This window comes from Meleagris gallopavo, chromosome 1 (genome assembly GCF_905368555.1).
Source record: "Meleagris gallopavo chromosome 1, MGAL_WU_HG_1.1, whole genome shotgun sequence".
Taxonomy (NCBI): Eukaryota; Metazoa; Chordata; class Aves; order Galliformes; family Phasianidae; genus Meleagris; species Meleagris gallopavo.
The window spans coordinates 91,116,235-91,135,211 of record NC_139404.1 but is presented as its reverse complement, the minus strand read 5'-3'; the positions used below and the strand labels follow the sequence as shown (position 1 = coordinate 91,135,211).

General features: G+C 42.1%; 1 protein-coding gene across 1 annotated transcript; it reads right to left on the bottom strand.

Annotated features, from left to right (window-relative positions):
* Window positions 1-277: 277 nt before the first annotated feature.
* On the bottom strand, window positions 278-18,299 carry GPHRB (golgi pH regulator B). The gene is made up of 14 exons (XM_010721475.4): window positions 18,003-18,299; window positions 14,259-14,318; window positions 13,374-13,477; window positions 11,999-12,105; window positions 11,061-11,162; window positions 8,458-8,578; window positions 8,082-8,162; window positions 5,510-5,619; window positions 3,500-3,588; window positions 2,672-2,764; window positions 2,233-2,328; window positions 1,744-1,833; window positions 1,048-1,113; window positions 278-903 (listed from the first exon to the last, which is right to left on the bottom strand). Exons 1-14 carry the CDS (start codon window positions 18,042-18,044, stop codon window positions 697-699), a joined length of 1,368 nt encoding a protein of 455 aa, XP_010719777.1. The 5' UTR covers window positions 18,045-18,299; the 3' UTR covers window positions 278-696.
* Between the last annotated feature and the right edge of the window lie 678 nt (window positions 18,300-18,977).

Below are 18,977 nucleotides of genomic sequence, written 5' to 3'. Positions count from 1 at the left end.
TATAAGGTCAATACATTTATAACACGTAAGGTAAACAAGGCATAACTGTTATCTTTGACTTCATGCTGAACTCTGGCAAACAGGAATCCAAAACTTCAGTTTTGTTTACGAAACAAAGTTGAGGTTCAGCAAGAGAGCTAAGCTCCAGCTCAAAAGGACTGCACGTACTAGTGATATCCTCTCAACTTCACTCCATTTCACTTCTGCCAGGTAGTAAATTCCAGCTCACTTGCAAACAAATATTTTGAGCTGACAAAAAACAACTGTGATGCTTGCATGAGGTATTACAAAAGCTTATTTAATTCCACAGACTCCCACATTCAGCTCCAAAATTACCGTTCTCTGAATCTCAATTATGAGTTGCTTTTTAAAAGAAAAATCACATTTGTTTGATGCCTTCTCTGAAGATGTTCTTCTAAACCCAAGATACCTTACCTCAGACAGCCTACAGCCCCTTAGATACGGTGTACCATAAATTCCCCTTATTTCTTGGCAATGTGTGCATTCCCTTTCCTTCAAGCTGTAGCACCTTAAAATGAGCCACAGAGCTTGATTGAAGACATGGAAGTTCAAAGAGCCAGTGACATCGTTCGAACACACAGAACTGTCCTGGCTCTCCAAGTTTTACAGTCCACAGGAGTTGCAACAGTCCAGCAGAAAGGACACGAGAGCAGTGTGTGTGTCTGCAGTCCTTATTTAGAGGGCCATATGCTTTTCTGGAGCTTGTTTGTGTGCTAAGTAGAGAAAGAGGATGCTGGATAGTGCACTAACTAGAAATATTACATCAAACCAACGATGATAGAAGTTGAACTGAAGCTCTCCCAGGACTTCTGTTATAATAGTGCGGTACTCTAGAGGCATACTCATTCGAATCAGGAGCACTGATGATACAAAGTACATGCCCTGTAAAAAGAGAAAGTAGAATTTGCTTTGTGGCTAACACAGGTCAGCACACAAGGACTTTATTAGCTTCGTTTGTATGCAAAAACAAATATCTACCTGTATGCACAAATGCATACAGGTGTGCCCATGGTTCTGCATACTCACCATGATTTGTGCTAAAAGCAGAACAATAACGTTGGAGGACTTGCTGCTGGAAATGGCATAGAAGAACTAGAAAGAAAAAACACACTGGAAATAAGCTGGACAATGATGCCTTAGGACATCATGAAAGGAACCATTCAATACTCTTTTTCATAAAAAGCATGTTTTTTTAGAGAGGTGCATGTACCCTCCTTTTAGAAACACGAATCTCTTAAGCCAGTGGCAGGCACCAACTGGTAAAAGTCATGTATTAATATTTAAGAGTGGGTACTAAAACCCAGGTCAACACAAGCAGTCACATCTCTTGAGTTAATACCTTTCCAGCTCTACAAAAAGAACTAGCAGTTCAAATGAGGCAATCTAAATTCTTTTAATCATTACCTCACAAACCCTTACCAATATGCTGGCTACAGCATCATTCTGAAGCCATGCTTACACTTAACTCTCATTGAGCATCCGCACTTCTTCCTGAGAATGACAATAACAGTAACTGAGTGGGGAAATATAGTGGAGAATATACTTTTCCTCTCCTCCTCCTCTGCAAGGATTTAAATTCAAAAAGTAAAAACACGAATGTGTACTGATAGTTTATAGTATAGTATAGTTCTGTTTGAACTAATAGTATATGTTCTGTTTGAATTTGAAGATTTAGTAATATCTTTCCTCATAAAAAATGTAAGACACTACTGGCCAACATACCTTTGTAAGTGTAATTAATAAGCCTCTGATAGAGGTGACAATGATTATTCCAACAAGAATAAAGGAAATGTGCTGAGACCAGAATTTCACCTGTATCAACAAGAGGAATACAGTTAATTCTCTAACTCCATTTTCACTACATTTTATAGCTGCTAATTCTTTAGGATCTTTGTACTTCCTAGTTGCACAGTATCCACTGTAGACAGGTTTACATTACTAATATAATTGTGAAAATGTCTGTTAAATCATTACATTAAACACACAAGTAAAAAAGATACAACTTACATCAATCATCTCTTTACAGGAAAAAATTATAGAAGTGCAAATAACAGAATACTTGTTTCAAAGCTCTATTTCCTTTTCTCTTTAGTAAGTCAGAAGTCACAGATGCATTCTCAGGGTTCTATCACTTCCACGTTATTAGTAGTATGCTATTGCTTTTGTGGGGTAGGAATTACTGAAAAGGCTGTAAGAATTAATAAATCTCACATCAAACTGGATTCCCAAATAATTCACAGTGATCTCAATTCCTCTTGTGACTGGATCCGTCTTCCCCACGCGATCAAACACAATGTTGATGGTTGCCTGCAAGGCAGAGATGGATTTACAATCAAAGAAAATAAAAAGAACACCTTACTGCTACATATGAGATTCTTGCTTGCATATCCAAGGTTGGGAGAGCAGCTGAATTTTCTAAGAAGGTGTAAAAACACATATGTTAGAAATGCTTGCCTAAGGTTCTGTAAAAAGAAAGATGCAGAGCTTTATTCCAGACAAACATTATTTTCATTCAGAATTTCCAGAAGCAAGATTATAGGGAGACTAATATTAAAATAATCTTACTTAATACACTGCACATACAGCATAATCTGTGCAGGCAGTGACATTTGCATATGTGCACATAAAACAGAACAAAATATTTACATACCATGAAGATTTTCCAGACACAATAGATGGAGAAAAAGTAACCCAAAAAATTAAAGTATTTTCCCTGGAAAGTTTTGGAGTACTCTATTCTTTCCTGGAGAAAAAAAAAAAAAAAAAAATCCAAGAAGAGGGAAAGAGAATACATACAAAAAATTCATTGCCATGATAACCCACATCACAAAGCCATACATTTTAATGGTGCACCAAGAACAGCAACCACAGCTTTATCCTACTTTATTTTACAGCTTAATCCTAATTTAAAGGCTTCTGAGCAGCTCTAGGAACCTGCAGTATGTTCCAGCACATACCTAAACAGGAAGTAACCTGTCCTGTAGACCCCAAATTAAAGAATCATAGAATCATCATAGAACCACAGAATGGCTTGGGTTGGAAGGGGCCTCAAGGATGATCTTGTTCCTCCCTGCCATGGGCAACATTGCCAACCATAAGCACTAGATCAGGCTGCCCAGTTCCCCATCCAATCTGGCCCTGAATGCCTCCAGGGATGAAGCATCCACAGCATCTCTGGGCAACTTGTTCCAGCACCTCACTTCTTTCAGTGAAAATTTTTCTCCTGACATCTAATCTAAATCTTCCCTCTTTTAGTTTAAGACCAGTCACCCTTGTCCTGTCACTGTCTACCCATGTAAAAAGTTGATTTTCCTCCTGTTTATAAGCTCTCTTTTAAGTTCTGGAAGGCCACAACAGATTCTCACTCCACCACATTTCAACATTTCCCTGCTAAACAGCTTTCAATTTCTGGTAACATGTTCTCATTCAATCTACTCTGGCCCCCAACACCCATCTGGGCAGTTATTTTGTTTCATACCTTTGTTGCATGCAGGTCAGCAGTTTCAAGAAAAAGCTGCCGGCTCAGTTCCTCTAGGGCATCCACTTCTTGCTGGATAAGAGACAGATCTGGCAAACCAGCATAGTCAAGGCTAGAGTACATCACAAATTCTTGATTAAAAAGAAAATATTCCTCACCTTCTCCTCAAGGGTCACGTCTAATGGTTTGACCACTTTTTTAATCCAGATCAGTTTTCTGATCAGTTTTCTTAGTGCTCTCGTTAATAATGCATCCAAAGACCTCTCAAGAGTACCTGTGTTGCACAGTACTCCCATCTTAAGAAGGCAGGTAGTACTCTTCTACCTAGGTAACACACTGCAGAACCAGAGCTCTCAAAGACTGCTTCTCCACTTCAGTCAGCATCCCTCATCATCAGAATGCATAGTATTTCACACTCCCATCACCTTCACAAGCAAAACTGCTGAGTAACCGCCCCAGGAGATTAGTGATTATTATAAAGAGTCTAGTCAAATAGCCAAATTCTAATTTTAACAGCTATTGGAAAAGGACAGGAAGAAGACTCCTTAGCCTTAAGCAAACTGGACATTTTAGGTGCTCTGATAGAAATTCTTGGAAGGCAATGGCAAGACAAGGAAATACAGACCCTTATAACTGTCCACACATTCCTTCTATCCCTTTTGCATACACACAGTAACATTTATTCACATGTTCCTATCCACTTTCTGTCACATTGCTAGCACAACAGCAGTGAACCTACACCATGAGAATAATTTATTTGGTCCACAGGTTGCTTCTTGCTCTGCAGAGAGGAACCTGGGGGACGACAGGTTGGCCATGAGCCAGCAGTGCGCTCAGTGGGCAAAAAGACCAACAACATCCCGAGAGGCATTAACAAAAGTGTGGCCAGCAGGTCAAGGGAGGTGGTCCTCCCCATTTAGTCTGTCCTGGTGAGGCCTCACCTGGAGTACTGTGTTCAGTTCTGGGCTCCCCAGTACAAAAAAGACAGGGATCTCCTGGAAAGAGTCCAGCGGAGGGCCATGAAGATGACAAAGGCCCTGGAGCATCTCTCTTATGAGGAAAGGCTGAGTGACCTGGGTCTGTTCAGCCTTGAGAAAAGAAGACTCAGAGGGGATCTGATCAATGTCTATAAATACCTAAGGTGTGGGAGGCAAAGGGATGAGGTCAAACTCTTTTCAGCGGTGAGTGGCAACTAGACAAGGGGAAATGGCCACAAACTGCAGCATAGGAAGTTCCACACAAATGTGCTTAAGAACTTCTTCACAGTGAGGGTGACAGAGCACTGGAACAGGCTGCCCAGAGGTTGTGGAGTCTCCTTCTCTGGAGATGTTCAAGACCTGCCTGGACACCTACCTGTGCAATCTAGTCTAGGGAGCCTGCTTTGGCAAGTGGGTTGGACTAGATAATCTCCAGTGATCCCTTTCAGCCCCTACAATTTTGTGACTCTGCGATTGCTGCCTTTCTTCTCGCTTTCCATCTCAGCCAAAAAGCCAGCTATAAGCAAGGACAACTGTTCCAGCACCTCAAACAGAGCTGTTATTTTGCTCATGCATGTCACAACTTCTCCACTCTGGAAAAGTGTATTTCAAGTAATGAAATAAAACATATATGCAGGTAAGTCAGTGAGCCAAGGATACATCAGAATAGAAAGCTGCCTCCAGCTTCAGTGTTGTGACAGGGCAGACATCTGCAATGTGACACAGAAAGTGCGTACATCTGTCCTGCAACCTGCTGTACACCTCAACTGTGATGATGTTGACAGCACATGTATATAGTATGGCTGCAACATATGACTCCTGAGTGTCTACATAAAACGTAAGTCCAATCCCTGGGTAAAAGGTGATACAGTACAGCAGTAGACAGCAAACCTCCCAGGAGACATGAAGCCTTTTGCCCAGGCTTCTGGAATGTATTAGAACACAGGTGCTTCACAACTGGCCCACCTAACACTCTTCCTTCCAAAAGAAAGCTGGAGTCACCTCCAGGTGCCAGCATGCAGACGAAGGATACTTTCACTGCCTGCAACAGACGTCGTAACACTTTTTATCATTCCCCAGAAGCCAGTGGGTTTGTTGTGCACTTCCCCTCTCTGGAACATTGTCCTGTGAGCCACTGCTATTCTGAAAAAGCAGAAAACACAAGTCTTCAGGAGGAAAGTCTTTTTAGAATAAAGCAAAGCAAAAAACAAAATAAACTCAAGCCCAATAACTAAAAAACAGTTCTTTAGAAAAGACGATTAAACTAAATTCACTGCCAACAGATGCCCCCTTTTTATTTCCCTAAGCACTAATCTTGCTTCATAACCTTATCTTGATTAGCTCTGGAATAGAGCCCAGATCTAATCAAGCAAGATTCAATGAGACACTTCCTAAGACTTCTATTTGGAATTCTGCTTCAATCCTTAGAGAGATTTAAATCCAATTAAAAATAAATATTCAAATAGCTTTCTCAGTCATGTGATTAGTTACTTTCATCATACACACAAGATTGTGCTATCTCCAATTCAGGAACTGGAAAAACTTTTCACGCTCCTTTCTCTCCTTGGACACCTCTTTATCACTGCACATTCCGCTTCCTCCACAGAAGTGTGAGTACTGGGTGGTATGCAGCAGCTCTCTCACACGCTGTCACTCACTTTTAGGCTGCTTGACAAGCTCTTATGAAGCAGAAACACAGAAATCCATTACTGGACTGAACCACTGGACACATCCGGCAATCTAAACACGACTCCTAAAACTCATCCAATACTACAGCAGCAGCTGCATACTCTCCCTCACACCCCCACGTGCACTGCAGCATAATCCCTGCAAGCACTGCTGGCTTCTGGCCTCATTACCTCACGTCTCTCCATTGAAATTTGTGAGCCAGCTATCCTCTGTAAGCTGAAAACTATTCATAGTATATGCAAGGCGATCCACGATTTGACAGAGTTCAGGTCCTTTTTTGTAGCTGCAGCCAGCACTGCTACATTTGGCACTGAGCCCTCTTCAAAGTTGCTGATAAGTAGTGTAATAAAAAATAATAATAATATCCTAAATCACGCAATGAAGAAGTAATACCCTTGGGGCTCAGGCCTCCCCTGAGCCTCCTCTTCTCCAGGCTAAATAACCCCAGTTCCCTCAGTCACTCCTCATAAGGCCTGTGCTTCAGACCCCTCACTAGCTTAGCTGCCCTTCTCTGGGCATGCTCCAGGCTTCCAAGTCTTTCTTGCTGGGAGGGGCCCAAAATATCTGCAAGGGTGAGTATGAAGAACCTGTCAACCTTAAGTGGCAAATTTCCTTAATGTATTGAGTACGCTCAGAAAGGATAGAATAATTCCTGTGCAAAAAGCATTAGCAAAAACAACTTCCAACAGCTGTCTCCAAGAAATGCCAGTCAGTTACAAGTCCCAGACATCCATACTTTTAACCCAACGTTACCTTCTCTGAGATCCAAACACACTACACAAAACAAAAGGGCAGTCTCAAAAGCTGTACTCCACAGTAATCTTTCAACTTCAATGCCAGCATATTAATATCCTCTTTGTCCATCGTATCAGCCAACTAAACCTCTCTGCTTAAATACACCTTCTCACTAAACTACAAATCACCACAAATACTGAGTTAACATTTGTCCACCACTTAACATTTTCAAAGGGGAAGAAAGAAGACATGCTTCAACTACACTTTCCCACGCTCAGCAGAGCAGTTCACTGACCAGCAGATATGCGTGCTGGTGACTAATTCAGCAAGACTATCCTGCTTTGTAATCCATTAAAAGGTTCCATTAAAACATTAGTGCACCAGAAGTAAAGTTTTGAGGGTTTCTGCAAGGACTCTACACCAGACAGACCTCTGAGGTGGTATGGGTAATTGCATTGACTCTTTATAACTGGGAAGGCATGAAATATGCAATTTGTAAGAGCGCACAAAAATCCTTTCAGTGTAAATGCAACAACACCGTTTCCTGAAAGTAGCTTTTTCACCTGGGGCACGTGAAATAAGCTAAACCAACAAAAGCAGAATTCTGATGTCATGCTTATGTTACCTTCTGATGTCACGCTACGCTACCATCGTACGAGCAGTGTTCCACAACTCCACTGTACTTTTATCAATATTCTTGCAAATGGCAAGGTTTACACAGCTGTATTCACATCAGCTCATTAGCTTGCTTCAATTTTGACCAGGAAACACCAAATCCACAGAGCAGGAAAGACCTAGGTTTGTATGAATTCAACTGCTGTACCAAAACTGCCAATAAGAGAGTTAACTGAGATGGTTCAAGGGACATTTATTCATTAGGAGACAAAAGTGTTTATCTTAGATTAGTCAAGTTGCCATCAGAGAGTTAGAACTTGTCCTGGAAGTCTAACCTGTACTACTGCAGGAAAAAAGATGCTATTTAAGACAGCGGCTTGGGAAAAAGCCTAAGCTGCATATCAGGCCAGAATGAAACCCCACAAAGCTCTAACTTAACTCAGCCACCTGTGTCACTGGAACATCTAGCCCTGAAAAGAAAATTTGGGTAATTTCAAGACCATCTTCTACCACACTGACTGCAAATCCTTGACATAATTTATTTAATGCAACTGTTCCTTTCTCACCTTTTTTTCTTGCTAATAATCATGTCCATAGTCTGGAGGAGTCGTCGCTCCAAAGCGAGAATATCTGCATCTGTCACATTCCTGCAGAATGAAGACACTCAACAATTAGGCCTGCTAACCCATTTCAGAGGGACTATGCACATGCTCATAAAACAAAGAGAGAAGCTTGTACGAAGAGATCCTTCAGGGATGAAAATGGTTCTGGTGTGTAGAACAACAATTGCTACACTTAGAACATGGAAAACAAAAGCCATCACTAATGCCATCAGGATTAGAAAAAGGCAACTTCAAAGAAAAAAAAAATCAATCAATTCAATAAGAAAAGCAGAATAATAACCTCAAAGGCAGACAAAATATTTCACAAGGCTGCAATTACCTGAGAAAATAGGACATGTAAGTATATGGACAGTTGACAGCACCAAATCCTGACAGCAAAGCCATGAGTGTCACCCCAATCACACCCACACGGCTGATGAGCTGCTCTATAGACAGGATTCCTGTAAGATAAAGAACACAGCATCAGTAACAGGCTGCGCTCTTCATCCTGTTCCACTGCTGGTGTCTTTGCAAACCAGTACACATACAGAGCTGCCTAATGAAACCAGCTACCTTCACAGTGCAACGATCAGAGGTAATATGAAGTACAGACAGGAACTACGAATAAAGAGAAGAAAGTCTCCCTCAGAAAGCACATTATCATGCTTAAAAACAGGGGTAGGATACTCGTACTGTGAAGAATGTTAAGAGATGTGAAGGGGATTAACAGACAACTTTTTGGTTCTACATTAATAAAGCACCAGCGGCTTGACTTTGCTGAGGTGGGAACATACATTCACCAGGTTCCATAAAACAGACATCTTCAGCAAAGAGACTCCAGCAACCACCAGGACTAGAGTTACCAAACCAGTTACTCCCAGCAATCTGGACCAAAACTCTCTGGAACATAGAGAGGAAGCCCTATCCTGTCAATTATTAGAAGCGACCCCTCCATACCAGGTGCAATTTGTGCATTAAGATAGCAGTTATGACAGCACGGGAAGTTCATGCTCCTGCCAGCTGTTCAGTATTCATTTTGTGGATACACACATGAAGTTGAGGTGACCACCAAGCAAGCATTCTGAGCACCAGGTGAACTCTAAAACATACACTCACATGACACAGCATGAATGTCAAGACTGTGCTGTATCCAATATCGAGCAATGAGACTGCATTTATTCTTCCCAACCATGAAGAACAGACCTCAACCCATCTTCTCAGGATACAGTGCCAGGTACCATCAAACATTAACTTGCTTTTTAGGGAGATACTTACAGAATAGCTGCTACACACAGCACATTTGGAGCTTACATGATTGCAAAGCTGAGATGGCCAAGTGCCAAGCCACATTTCATGCTTCAGAGAAGGAGAATAAATGATGAAAACACAGCAAAAGGACTTCACAAAGGGAAACTGAGACGACCCAGTCATGTGCAGCTGCACAGAGATTTACACCAGCTACAGAATGTGCTACTATATCCTGGCCTTTCGCCCTACACACTATCAGATAGCACCAGTTAAAACAGAGGTGCCTTCAAAATGACATGACATTCCACTGTCTAAAATAACGTTCCCCCATAACACTCTCAGAATCTTTACTCTTGTGATCAGGTCACATAAAACATATGCTTTATGAACTCAGATGAACATTAGTTTTAATAGAATACTACTAGGTAAACCAGTACAGAATAAATCTGTCCACAGAGTCATACTTAACAAACTGGAGATCATCCAGGACAAAAAGTCCTGGTCAGTGGTACATTTCACAGCTGCTGCACAGTCACAACTGTCAACACCATCCCAAGGCAAGGCAATGCCACCACAGGATGCCAGTGCATGTACCTAAAGGGGCTTCCTGCCATACCTCCTTCCACAACAAGATCCTACACATATGAATTAGATCACCAGCTCCACAACAAAGCCCTGCTGTAGCCTTATTAGTATGTGCAAGACAGCAGCATCCCAGCCAAATCCTTGGCTCTAACTTTTTGCCTGAATCTGCTAGGATAAGATATTGTACAAGTGTTAGGTTAAGGTACCATTCTGCAAAGCAGAAGACAAAAACAGGAGGGAAAAAGAAAAAAAAGAAAAAAAAAAAAGAATACCAATTCTGGATATCTGCAGTCGTTACTCAGCTGCACAAGACTTTTAGAGTAGTCTGAAGAGGACTGTCTGAACCCTGCGGCTGAACTCCCTTTGGATTAATAAATTCTGCCAACTCAAGTGGATGTAAGTGGATTCACTTCTTTCTTGGCAACGAAACACTGTGTAGTGACCTGTGCAATTTACAAGCTACTGTATTTCATGGGCAAATGACACAATTATAAAACAAGGACACACACTTTCTCTTAGGAAAGTTTTAGAATCACAGATGGAAGGGTGAGCAATTGGTATCCTTCAATTTTTATCTTCTGAGTCCAGAATAAAGTAGTCTCACAGAGAAGAGAAAGATTAAGTTGATGGTTATCTATCCAGACAGATACATTCACCAATTGGAAGGAAACTGACTGCAATCTCTCCTGTTGAGAAAAACACAAACAATTCTCCAGTGCAGGGGATAATGGCAGGATAAGTTAAACAGGAAACCCAGGTGACAGCTAATCCTTCCTAAAGTGTTGCAAGACATACTTAGGTGCCCAAAGGATTCAGAACAGTTACGCCCACGCTGACAACGTCTGCCGCATAACAACTAAGTCTACACAGTAACTTCACACTATAAATGCTCTTGGTTCCGTGAGTGCAGAGCAGAGATACCCAAGCTAACCATTTCTGGCTGGCTGGCAAACTTCAGATTCTGTGTTTCAAAGCAGATTGAGTTACAAGAAATACTTTCTGTAGTCCATAATGTGGAATAAACATAACACAATAAAAGCTCCAAGATAAAGGAAAGAGAGCAAAGACCACTTTTAGGAGGGAAGAAATAAACGAGAATAGGAAACTCACCATGTTTTGGGCTGAGGATGGGAAATGGATCTCCCAGCTTCCAGAAGAAATACATAAATGTCAACCACAGAACACACGCAAAAAGCAATTTCTGTCTGTGCACTGATGGAAAGAACAAAAAAAATAGTATTGAAGTTCTTCCTTTAAGGCATTTTCAGTCTTACAAAACCACTACAATAGCCCAAAGGCTGCTTAAAGCATAGATGGCCAAAACAGGTATATTCTGACAGTGCTGGAGCTAGCAGTATGGACCCCTTCACTTCCTACCAAACTCACTACTTGAGACATCACCTTTTGCAAGAGCTTCCCCAACAGCGCAGCATTTTGGTTTTTCCCTAAGGACAGCACTGTGAATAGGGAAGTACTTAGTCACATCTTTCTTATGTGATGCTGAAAATGACACTTGGCAAATTCATCTTAATGCCAAAGCTACACATTTTGGCATTACACTATACTCCCAACCCACATATCTAAGCTTAACACATAAGAGTGATGAATACTGATAACTCAAGGGTAGATGTGCTTTAGTACATGGAAGAGCCCTCAACCAAATAGCAGTAAGCAAAAAAAGCAAGGGTAATTTATTGAATTTTTCTGCCTTGTTTCTTTCACCCCTTAGTAGAACAACACAGGCCAGCCAGGGGCTTGGCTGAAACTCAAAACTCTGAAGGAACAAATTCCAGTAACAGTATTCTGAAGCACCCATCTTTGTTGAAACCCAGAAAGAAAAGCTACTTGGGGGGCCAGGTGAAACACATCCTAACTTTTCAATAAACAGTTATTGCTCAAGCAATAGAACTTATCTAGCCAGGACAAAGCCAGGGGAAGGAAGAAGATGCAGGGAGAGTGACCAAGACATCTCCCTCTCAAAAAAAAAGTTTTCAATTGTATGTGTAGTCTCAAATTAGTAGGCCCAATGTCATAAGCCAAGTACTCACATAATCTGATATTGCTCACAACAAAGTAACCGATGTAAAAGGGTACCATGAAGACTAGGATGAGCAAAATGACACACAGGTTCAGCTTCCAGTGAAAATACCGAGAGCTAAAAGAAAGCCAAAATACAGGTAAGCATGCTACAGCACAACAAATTTCAAAAAGACAGTCATGTCTCAATGCAATCCTTTCAGTTACATCAAACATTGGATAACACTGGCAGCCCTGCCCATGGCAGGGGTTGGAACTGGGTGGACTTTAAGGTCCGTTCTAACCTAAGCCATTCTGTGATTCTATGATGCTATGATAATAATTAATTTTGTAATGAATGGCTGAGTCAAAGAAGGGCTAACACAAATTGAAAAGATAAAAAAATATCTTATGTTCATAACTCAACATAATTCAATTAAAAGTGATTTTCTCACATGCAAGGCACTACAAAGCAATCAACACTCCTCTGACAGAAGAGATCAGCCAAATTCAGATGAGATTCATCTTGGTTGAACTGACCTTCCATTCATCTTTCCAAGAAAAACACATGCTTTATTACCAATACTGGCCCATGTCCTGCTTATGTCTTGCAGAAGATCTCCTGAGGATCCTTGTCACTCTTTCCTAGCTAATTCAGAGGCAGGCATTTTCATCTGTAATGATTCCCAGCCCTTTATTAGAGCTTATAAAAGCATCCTCCTCAGTGATTTCTCTGACTGCAAGTTCTACAGATTAATAACATACAGTCTAAACTACCAGTATCTTATATCCATTTTGAACTTCTTGCCTTTCAATTGCTTTCATTGCACTCTTAGACTCATATGATGAAAGACAACAAATAGGAACCCCATAACCTTTCCATGTTACTGCTCTATCTTCTCTTTCCTGCTGCTTTCTGAAGTAACCACCTTTTTACATCTTCTTTATGTAGAAGCCCTCACCCTATGTCAAGGAAAGATGTGCCTTTGATTCACAAATACTGTTCTACTACAGAAGTACAGTTCTCACTTCACAATTAGCTTCACATCTTATTCACTGCTTTGACCAGTACTGGAAAACAAGGGCTTCTAGTATTTATAGTTCTTGACATCTGAAAAGAGCTCTTCAGCATGATCTGAAGCTTCACAGCTCACCCATAAAACTGTTCTTTTATTTCACAAATGAAAAAACTCAAAGACTGAAGCTTTGTTTTTAGGCCGCAATAATGGCAATTGTGGGAGAATCAGGAAATCAAGGCTTCCAATCTCATGTTTTGTCAAATAAATCCTGCTGCTCAAACACCTCTGTTGAACTATTAACCATTTTCTCACATAATTTCCCCAATACAAGTCTAATCTATACATTAAGCTTCTGCACACTAGCCCTTCAGTCAGCTCCCAAACTCACCTGCTGTTCAGCACTCCCAAAATCTCAAAGATGATGAGTTCAAACATAGTACAAGAGAAGGCAAAAGTCACAGAGAAGATGACTTGGACAACATACTGTCGCACCTGCAATGGAGGAAATAAGCCAGAGGTATCAGGCATTTCTGTTTGTAGAACAGCATCCTGATACCCCCCCGGTGAAGAAAGAAAAAAAAGAACAACACATGGTACAGCTGCACACAACTCCTGCTACAAGGCACCCAGCATTTAATCCAAAAGGGAAGAAACAACAGTCTGTATCAATCCTATTTGAGAGAGAAGTCCTACAAAGAAGGGATGTAATACCCGGTGGCAACTTGATTAACAATAGGCAATTGCTAACAGTGTTTTATGTTCTTAATCTTAGATTTAATAAGTTAAGAATAAACTTTTCAGGTTTGGATTTGGCTTGCACTTAAGTCATCTCTTACCTAGACTATACTTTCTTATAGTCTTCTTGGGATAAGGGAATGTCCCAACCTTTATCCCAACCAATCCTCACAAACAATTTATTCCTCGTCATATTTAAAGATGAATTTGATTTTGTCTCCAAAATTCTGCAAATACATAAGTCAAGCTTACTTAAGGAACAAGGCTTCTATTATCCTTGCTCCTCCTCCAACTGATTTTTTTTAAACAGTTGCCAGTACAGAAACTTAGTGGTTCCAGAAGAATCCATTTCCCCAGATATCTACGAGCATTTTAAATAAAAGTAGAGAGGAAATGAAAAAGTAAGTACGTGTATGAAAGCTAAAAATAAGATAAAAGAGCTTAAAGAGTAGAAAAAGGTCAGAAACAGTTTTAAGAACACTGCAATAACTGAGAGTAATTTTAAGATAAAGAGTTGTGATGAAAGTCCCCTTCTTACCTCATAATCCTTGAAGAGCTTGCGCATGAAGAACAGCCATCCAAATCCAAAGAAGAGCACCTGCAAAAGAGATTAAGTATCTAGTATTGGTGTCCAGTAACTTGCAAAATATGAAGCTGCTTCACTATTGGCTGTAGGTGAAAGAAATGGAAGCAACAGAACAAGGCCAACATATCCAAGATATTAAACTTGTCAAGTTTATGTATATATGGAAAGTATAACATTTTAAATATTCAAAAGTAACAGACAGACAAACCTAGAATCTTACAGAAGATTGAGGAAAGAGAGCTTTTTTCTGTATTCTCAACTTCCCAGAATACTTCAGTTTCTGGCCTGCCAGAATCTTTTACACTGTTGCTTCTTCTTTCACTTTTCAAATATACAAAATTAAAGCTTACCCTTTTTTTACAGTAAACACATAACAGACACAAACACCAATTTACCCGAACCTCTAGGCAGTGGTCAAGTGAGCAAAATCCCCCCTCCCCCCAAGTCTGAGAGCAAGTCTGAGAATGCCTCAGGAAGCTGAAAATGTACAATATGGGGCCGGATGCCATGCGTCCCAGAGTTCAGAAGAAAGTGGCTGATGTGGTTGTAAGGCCACTCTCCATCATATCTGAAAAGTCATGGCTGCCAGGCAAAGTCCGCACCGACTGCAAAAAGGAAAACATTTTCAAGAAAGGAATACCCAGGGAACTACAGGCTGTTGAATATCACATCTGTGTCTGGGAAGATCATGGAGCAGATCCTCCTGGAAGAGATGTTAAGGCACATGTGAGCTATGGAGGTGATACAAGACAGCCAGCACGACTTCACCAAGGGCAGATAGATCATGACTGACCAATGTGGTGGCCTTTTATAATGGAGTGACAGCAACGGTGGACAAAGGAAGAGCAACTGGTGTTGTTCGGGCTTGTGCAAGGCTTTTGACATGGTCCCGTACCACATCTTTAAACTGGAGAGATACAGATTTGAAGGCAGCACCACTCAGTGGATAAAGACTTGGGTGGATAGCTGTAGCCAGAGGGTGGTTGTTAATGCCTCTGTCATGCTTTTATAATTTTTGTTATCGGTATTCCACATCATAACATCATGTAGAACACAGGATGTTAAAGAGTTAATGCTCCAGTTCCGTGGACTGCCAATTTTCCAGGTACCCGGTTTTCAGAAGAGAAGAACTACACACTTCAGAAGACCATTCATTTCCATTTTCCATTCAGGGGGAAAGATAAAACTGCTCACAAGTCACAAGACAGCCCTCTCTTTTACTGCTCATCAGTAAAAGAGTGCATGCATCAGTACAGTGCATGCTCCCTAGCCATCTCACTTTCAGCTTTAGAGTAAGGCCTTCAGTTTTGAATACTCTCTCCTTTAATTGGTTTATTAGCTTCAATCCCAATTAATTTGTATTTCTACTATTAGAACTAGTAAATTAACTTTCCTCCCTTTTCCTTATTCCTTTCCCTCTTGGTTCCCCCCACCACCACCTTTTTCAGGCTGGTGGGCCCGATGTCTCCTGTCACAGACACAGACAGATCTAGAGATAACTCCATGACAGACTCTATGCCCACATGGAGGCCAATCACAAGTGGTGCTTCCCAGTGGTCCATCTTAACCCCAGGGTTAAAGTCTCTTCCAATACAAGCCATCTGTGGGTGATTTCATTGTGCATTAGAAGTCAATGGATTTCAGCAGCGGCACAGGTAACAGAACATGATTTACAAACAAGGAATACCTGGAAAACTGGGTGAGAAAGGTCAAGTTCACTTGCCTTGAATGCAAATGTGGCATAGGAATGAGGTCTAGTGATTGACAGCAAGTGGCAAAAGACTTTAAAGTACTTGATAGCAAAAATATATGAGAAAGGTAAGATATTCCATAAGCCTCCTATTTACAGGCCAGGCTATAAGTCAAAGTATGATTCCATTAACAATGGGGAAGGAGGAGAAGGCAGGCAGACTTTTCAAAAGGAATAAATAAATGAAGTAGAAGAAAAAGATGAGGAGACATTCAGGGATAATAACAACAGAGGAAATTATATATGAAGATTAGATTTCCTTTGTATTAGAGACTATACAAAAGCACAGAAAGACACTATCTTATGTTCACTCTCTAAGATGCCTCAGGTGAGCATGAGTTTGAGCATTTGACAATTACACGCAGCAATTTAAACATCCAACTTCATATTTCTGAAGATGGCTGGAAGATGCAATGCTGCCATCACAAATTAAAGAAAAGTGATTAGAGAAGTTAGTTCTTAAAAATCAAAGCAAATGATGGGAAAGCTTTTGTTCTAAGGGAACTAATAACAGTATCAAAGCTGCACTCAAACCCTGACAGTGAAAAGGCATGTCAGAAACAAAAGTCAAACCTATACCAAGCAGGAGGAGATTTTACCTTTAAGAAACAGCTGAAATCTATCCTGAAAATTCTCAGAGGAACTGCAGTCATATGTGAAACACTGTATAAGACAACCAGCTGCTGTTGAGAGGGGAAAGATGCCATTTCCTCTACTCATCCCTCCTCATTACAGAACACAGATTTTAAATCAGCTCTGAAGCTGATCAGATTCCTCTGTGACCCAGATAAACTCATTTATATGGCAGAAAACCAATATTGGAGAAAGCACAAATGAAAATATGACTGTGTAGCCAAGTGGAAGGGAAGAGGGGGCAGAAGCAAACAGTTGAACCACCTCTGCAACCAGAGGAGTAGAAAGGAAGAAAGGGTATTTGGATGCTTACTGAGGAGGGAGTGGGACAGCAAGGTGGAGAGGAAGGTCAGAGACAACACAATGACAAGACAAATTACTGGAAGTTAACGAAGAAAGATGGAGTGTTTCCTCCCACAAAACAATAAGACGATCTCAAATATGTTAAGATTACCACCCAGCTTGGAATGGTAAAGACAGGATGACATGAAACAAGGTTTAATAGGCTCCTGGATGAATTAAGCTGGAGTAAAAAGCAGGCTGGTTGAAAGAAGACTCTGAAAGCAGCAGGAAGGAAAAAGTGAGGGAAGTTCTAAATCACACGTGTCAGCACTGAAGGAAGCATTTCAGATAAAATAGCAGTGCCTTTCTGAGGTTCCTTAAAGCAAGCCACGGCAAACTTTGCAGGGCTGTAAGCAAGCAAGCACCTCAGTGGCACAACATCACAGAAGCCAGAAGTTATTAGTCTACTAGGGAAACAACAAAGACCAAGTCAGTGTCACCTAGAGAACCACGAAATGAGCCTTCCTGGTGGTTCCAACAAGACCTAAGTTTATAGAAATTTGGCAGTGTTACTAGAAAACTCCATTCCCTACAGCCTTATTCACTGGTTTTTTGCTGTGCATAATATTCTGATACGACAACTAGGCAAGGCCAAGGGTCACGGTGACACGCAACAAAGCCCTAAGCAATAGAAAACGTGCTGCCTAACACTCCTGAACTGCAGGTTGGTTGGTTTGATTTCTATTTATTTCTTTCCAAGCTGCAGGCGAAGCTATCGAGACACAAAACCATCCCCTCTGCTCGGACCTGCCAACCCCGCCAAAACGCAGAGGGACCTATGCAGGGGCACCGCGCCTTCGCGCTGCGCATGCGCGCCCTCAGACCCCGCCCACACGCCCCTCAGCCTCAACGGCCGCTTCCGGAGGCGCGGCGAGTGGGTATCCCGGCAGGCCCGAGCGGCTGATACCACTTCGCCTCCTTCTCCCTCACTCCCTCCGTGGCTGGGCTCTCGCCGCGTAACACCGCGCTACCTGGGAGGTGACCATGATGCCTGAATCGATGAGGAAGCTCATGGCGGGCCCCGCACCGCAGCGAACGGCCAGCCCACGCTAGCGCCGCTGGTTGCAGTGCGCAGGCGCAGGATCCGGCGCAGGGCCCTCCCTGTGGCGGGGCTGGAACGAGGAGTGCCGCCCTTCCCGCGCACAGGGCGGCCCTTGATGGGTGCGCCCCGCCCCGCGGCTTGCCGCGCCGTGCCGAGCCGACGTCACTTCAGTGTGCTGCCTTGGAAAGGTGGCACGTTGAATACGCTCGTAATAGTGGTAATAAAAATAATGAAAACAAACAGGTTTTCCTCGCGTTTTTCCTCAGTGTCCCACGAAAAAGTTCTGTTTGAACATGTCTGCTGGAGAGGGTCTAGAAGAGACCACGAAGATGATCAGGGGACTGGAGCACTTCCCCTATGAAGACAGGCTGAGGGAGCTGGGCTTGTTCAGCCTGGAGAAAAGAAGGCTGCGGGGTGACCTCATTGCAGCCTTTCAGTACCTAAAGGGAGCCTACAAACAGGAGGGGAATCAACTCTTTGAAAGGGTAGATAACGGCAGGACAAGGGGAAATGGTTTTAAGTTGAAGGAGGGGAGATTTAGGTTGGATGTCAAGGGGAAGTTGTTTACAATGAGAGTGGTAAGGTGCTGGAACAGGCTGCCCAGGGAGGTTGTGGATGCCCCATCACTGGAGGTGTTCAAGGCCAGACTGGGTGGGGCCCTGGGCAGCCTGGTCTAGTATTAAATGTGGAGGTTGGTGGCCCTGCCTGTGGCAGGGAGGTTGGAGTTTCATGATCCTTGAGGTCCCTTCCAATGCTGGCCATTCTGTGATTCCTATGATTCTGTGAAAATGGCTGCTTTTGGGAAGTGGCTGTGAAAAAAGGACCAGGCTTGAGGCAGTCCTAGAGGAGGCTCAAGCAATAGGGGAGCCAAGGAGCAGGGACCCGCTGGCAGTGTGATGACTGG

Bases quoted from the DNA above. Each gene is read 5' to 3' on its own strand.
- GPHRB (XM_010721475.4), bottom strand. From the start codon at position 18,044: ATGAGCTTCCTCATCGATTCAGGCATCATGGTCACCTCCCAG. The intron at 12,106-13,373 runs GTGAGTTTGGGA...GCTTTCTTTTAG, and splicing joins TTGGGAGTGCTGAACAGCAG to CTCTCGGTATTTTCACTGGA. The intron at 904-1,047 runs GTGAGTATGCAG...CTCTTTTTACAG, and splicing joins TGCTTTTAGCACAAATCATG to GGCATGTACTTTGTATCATC.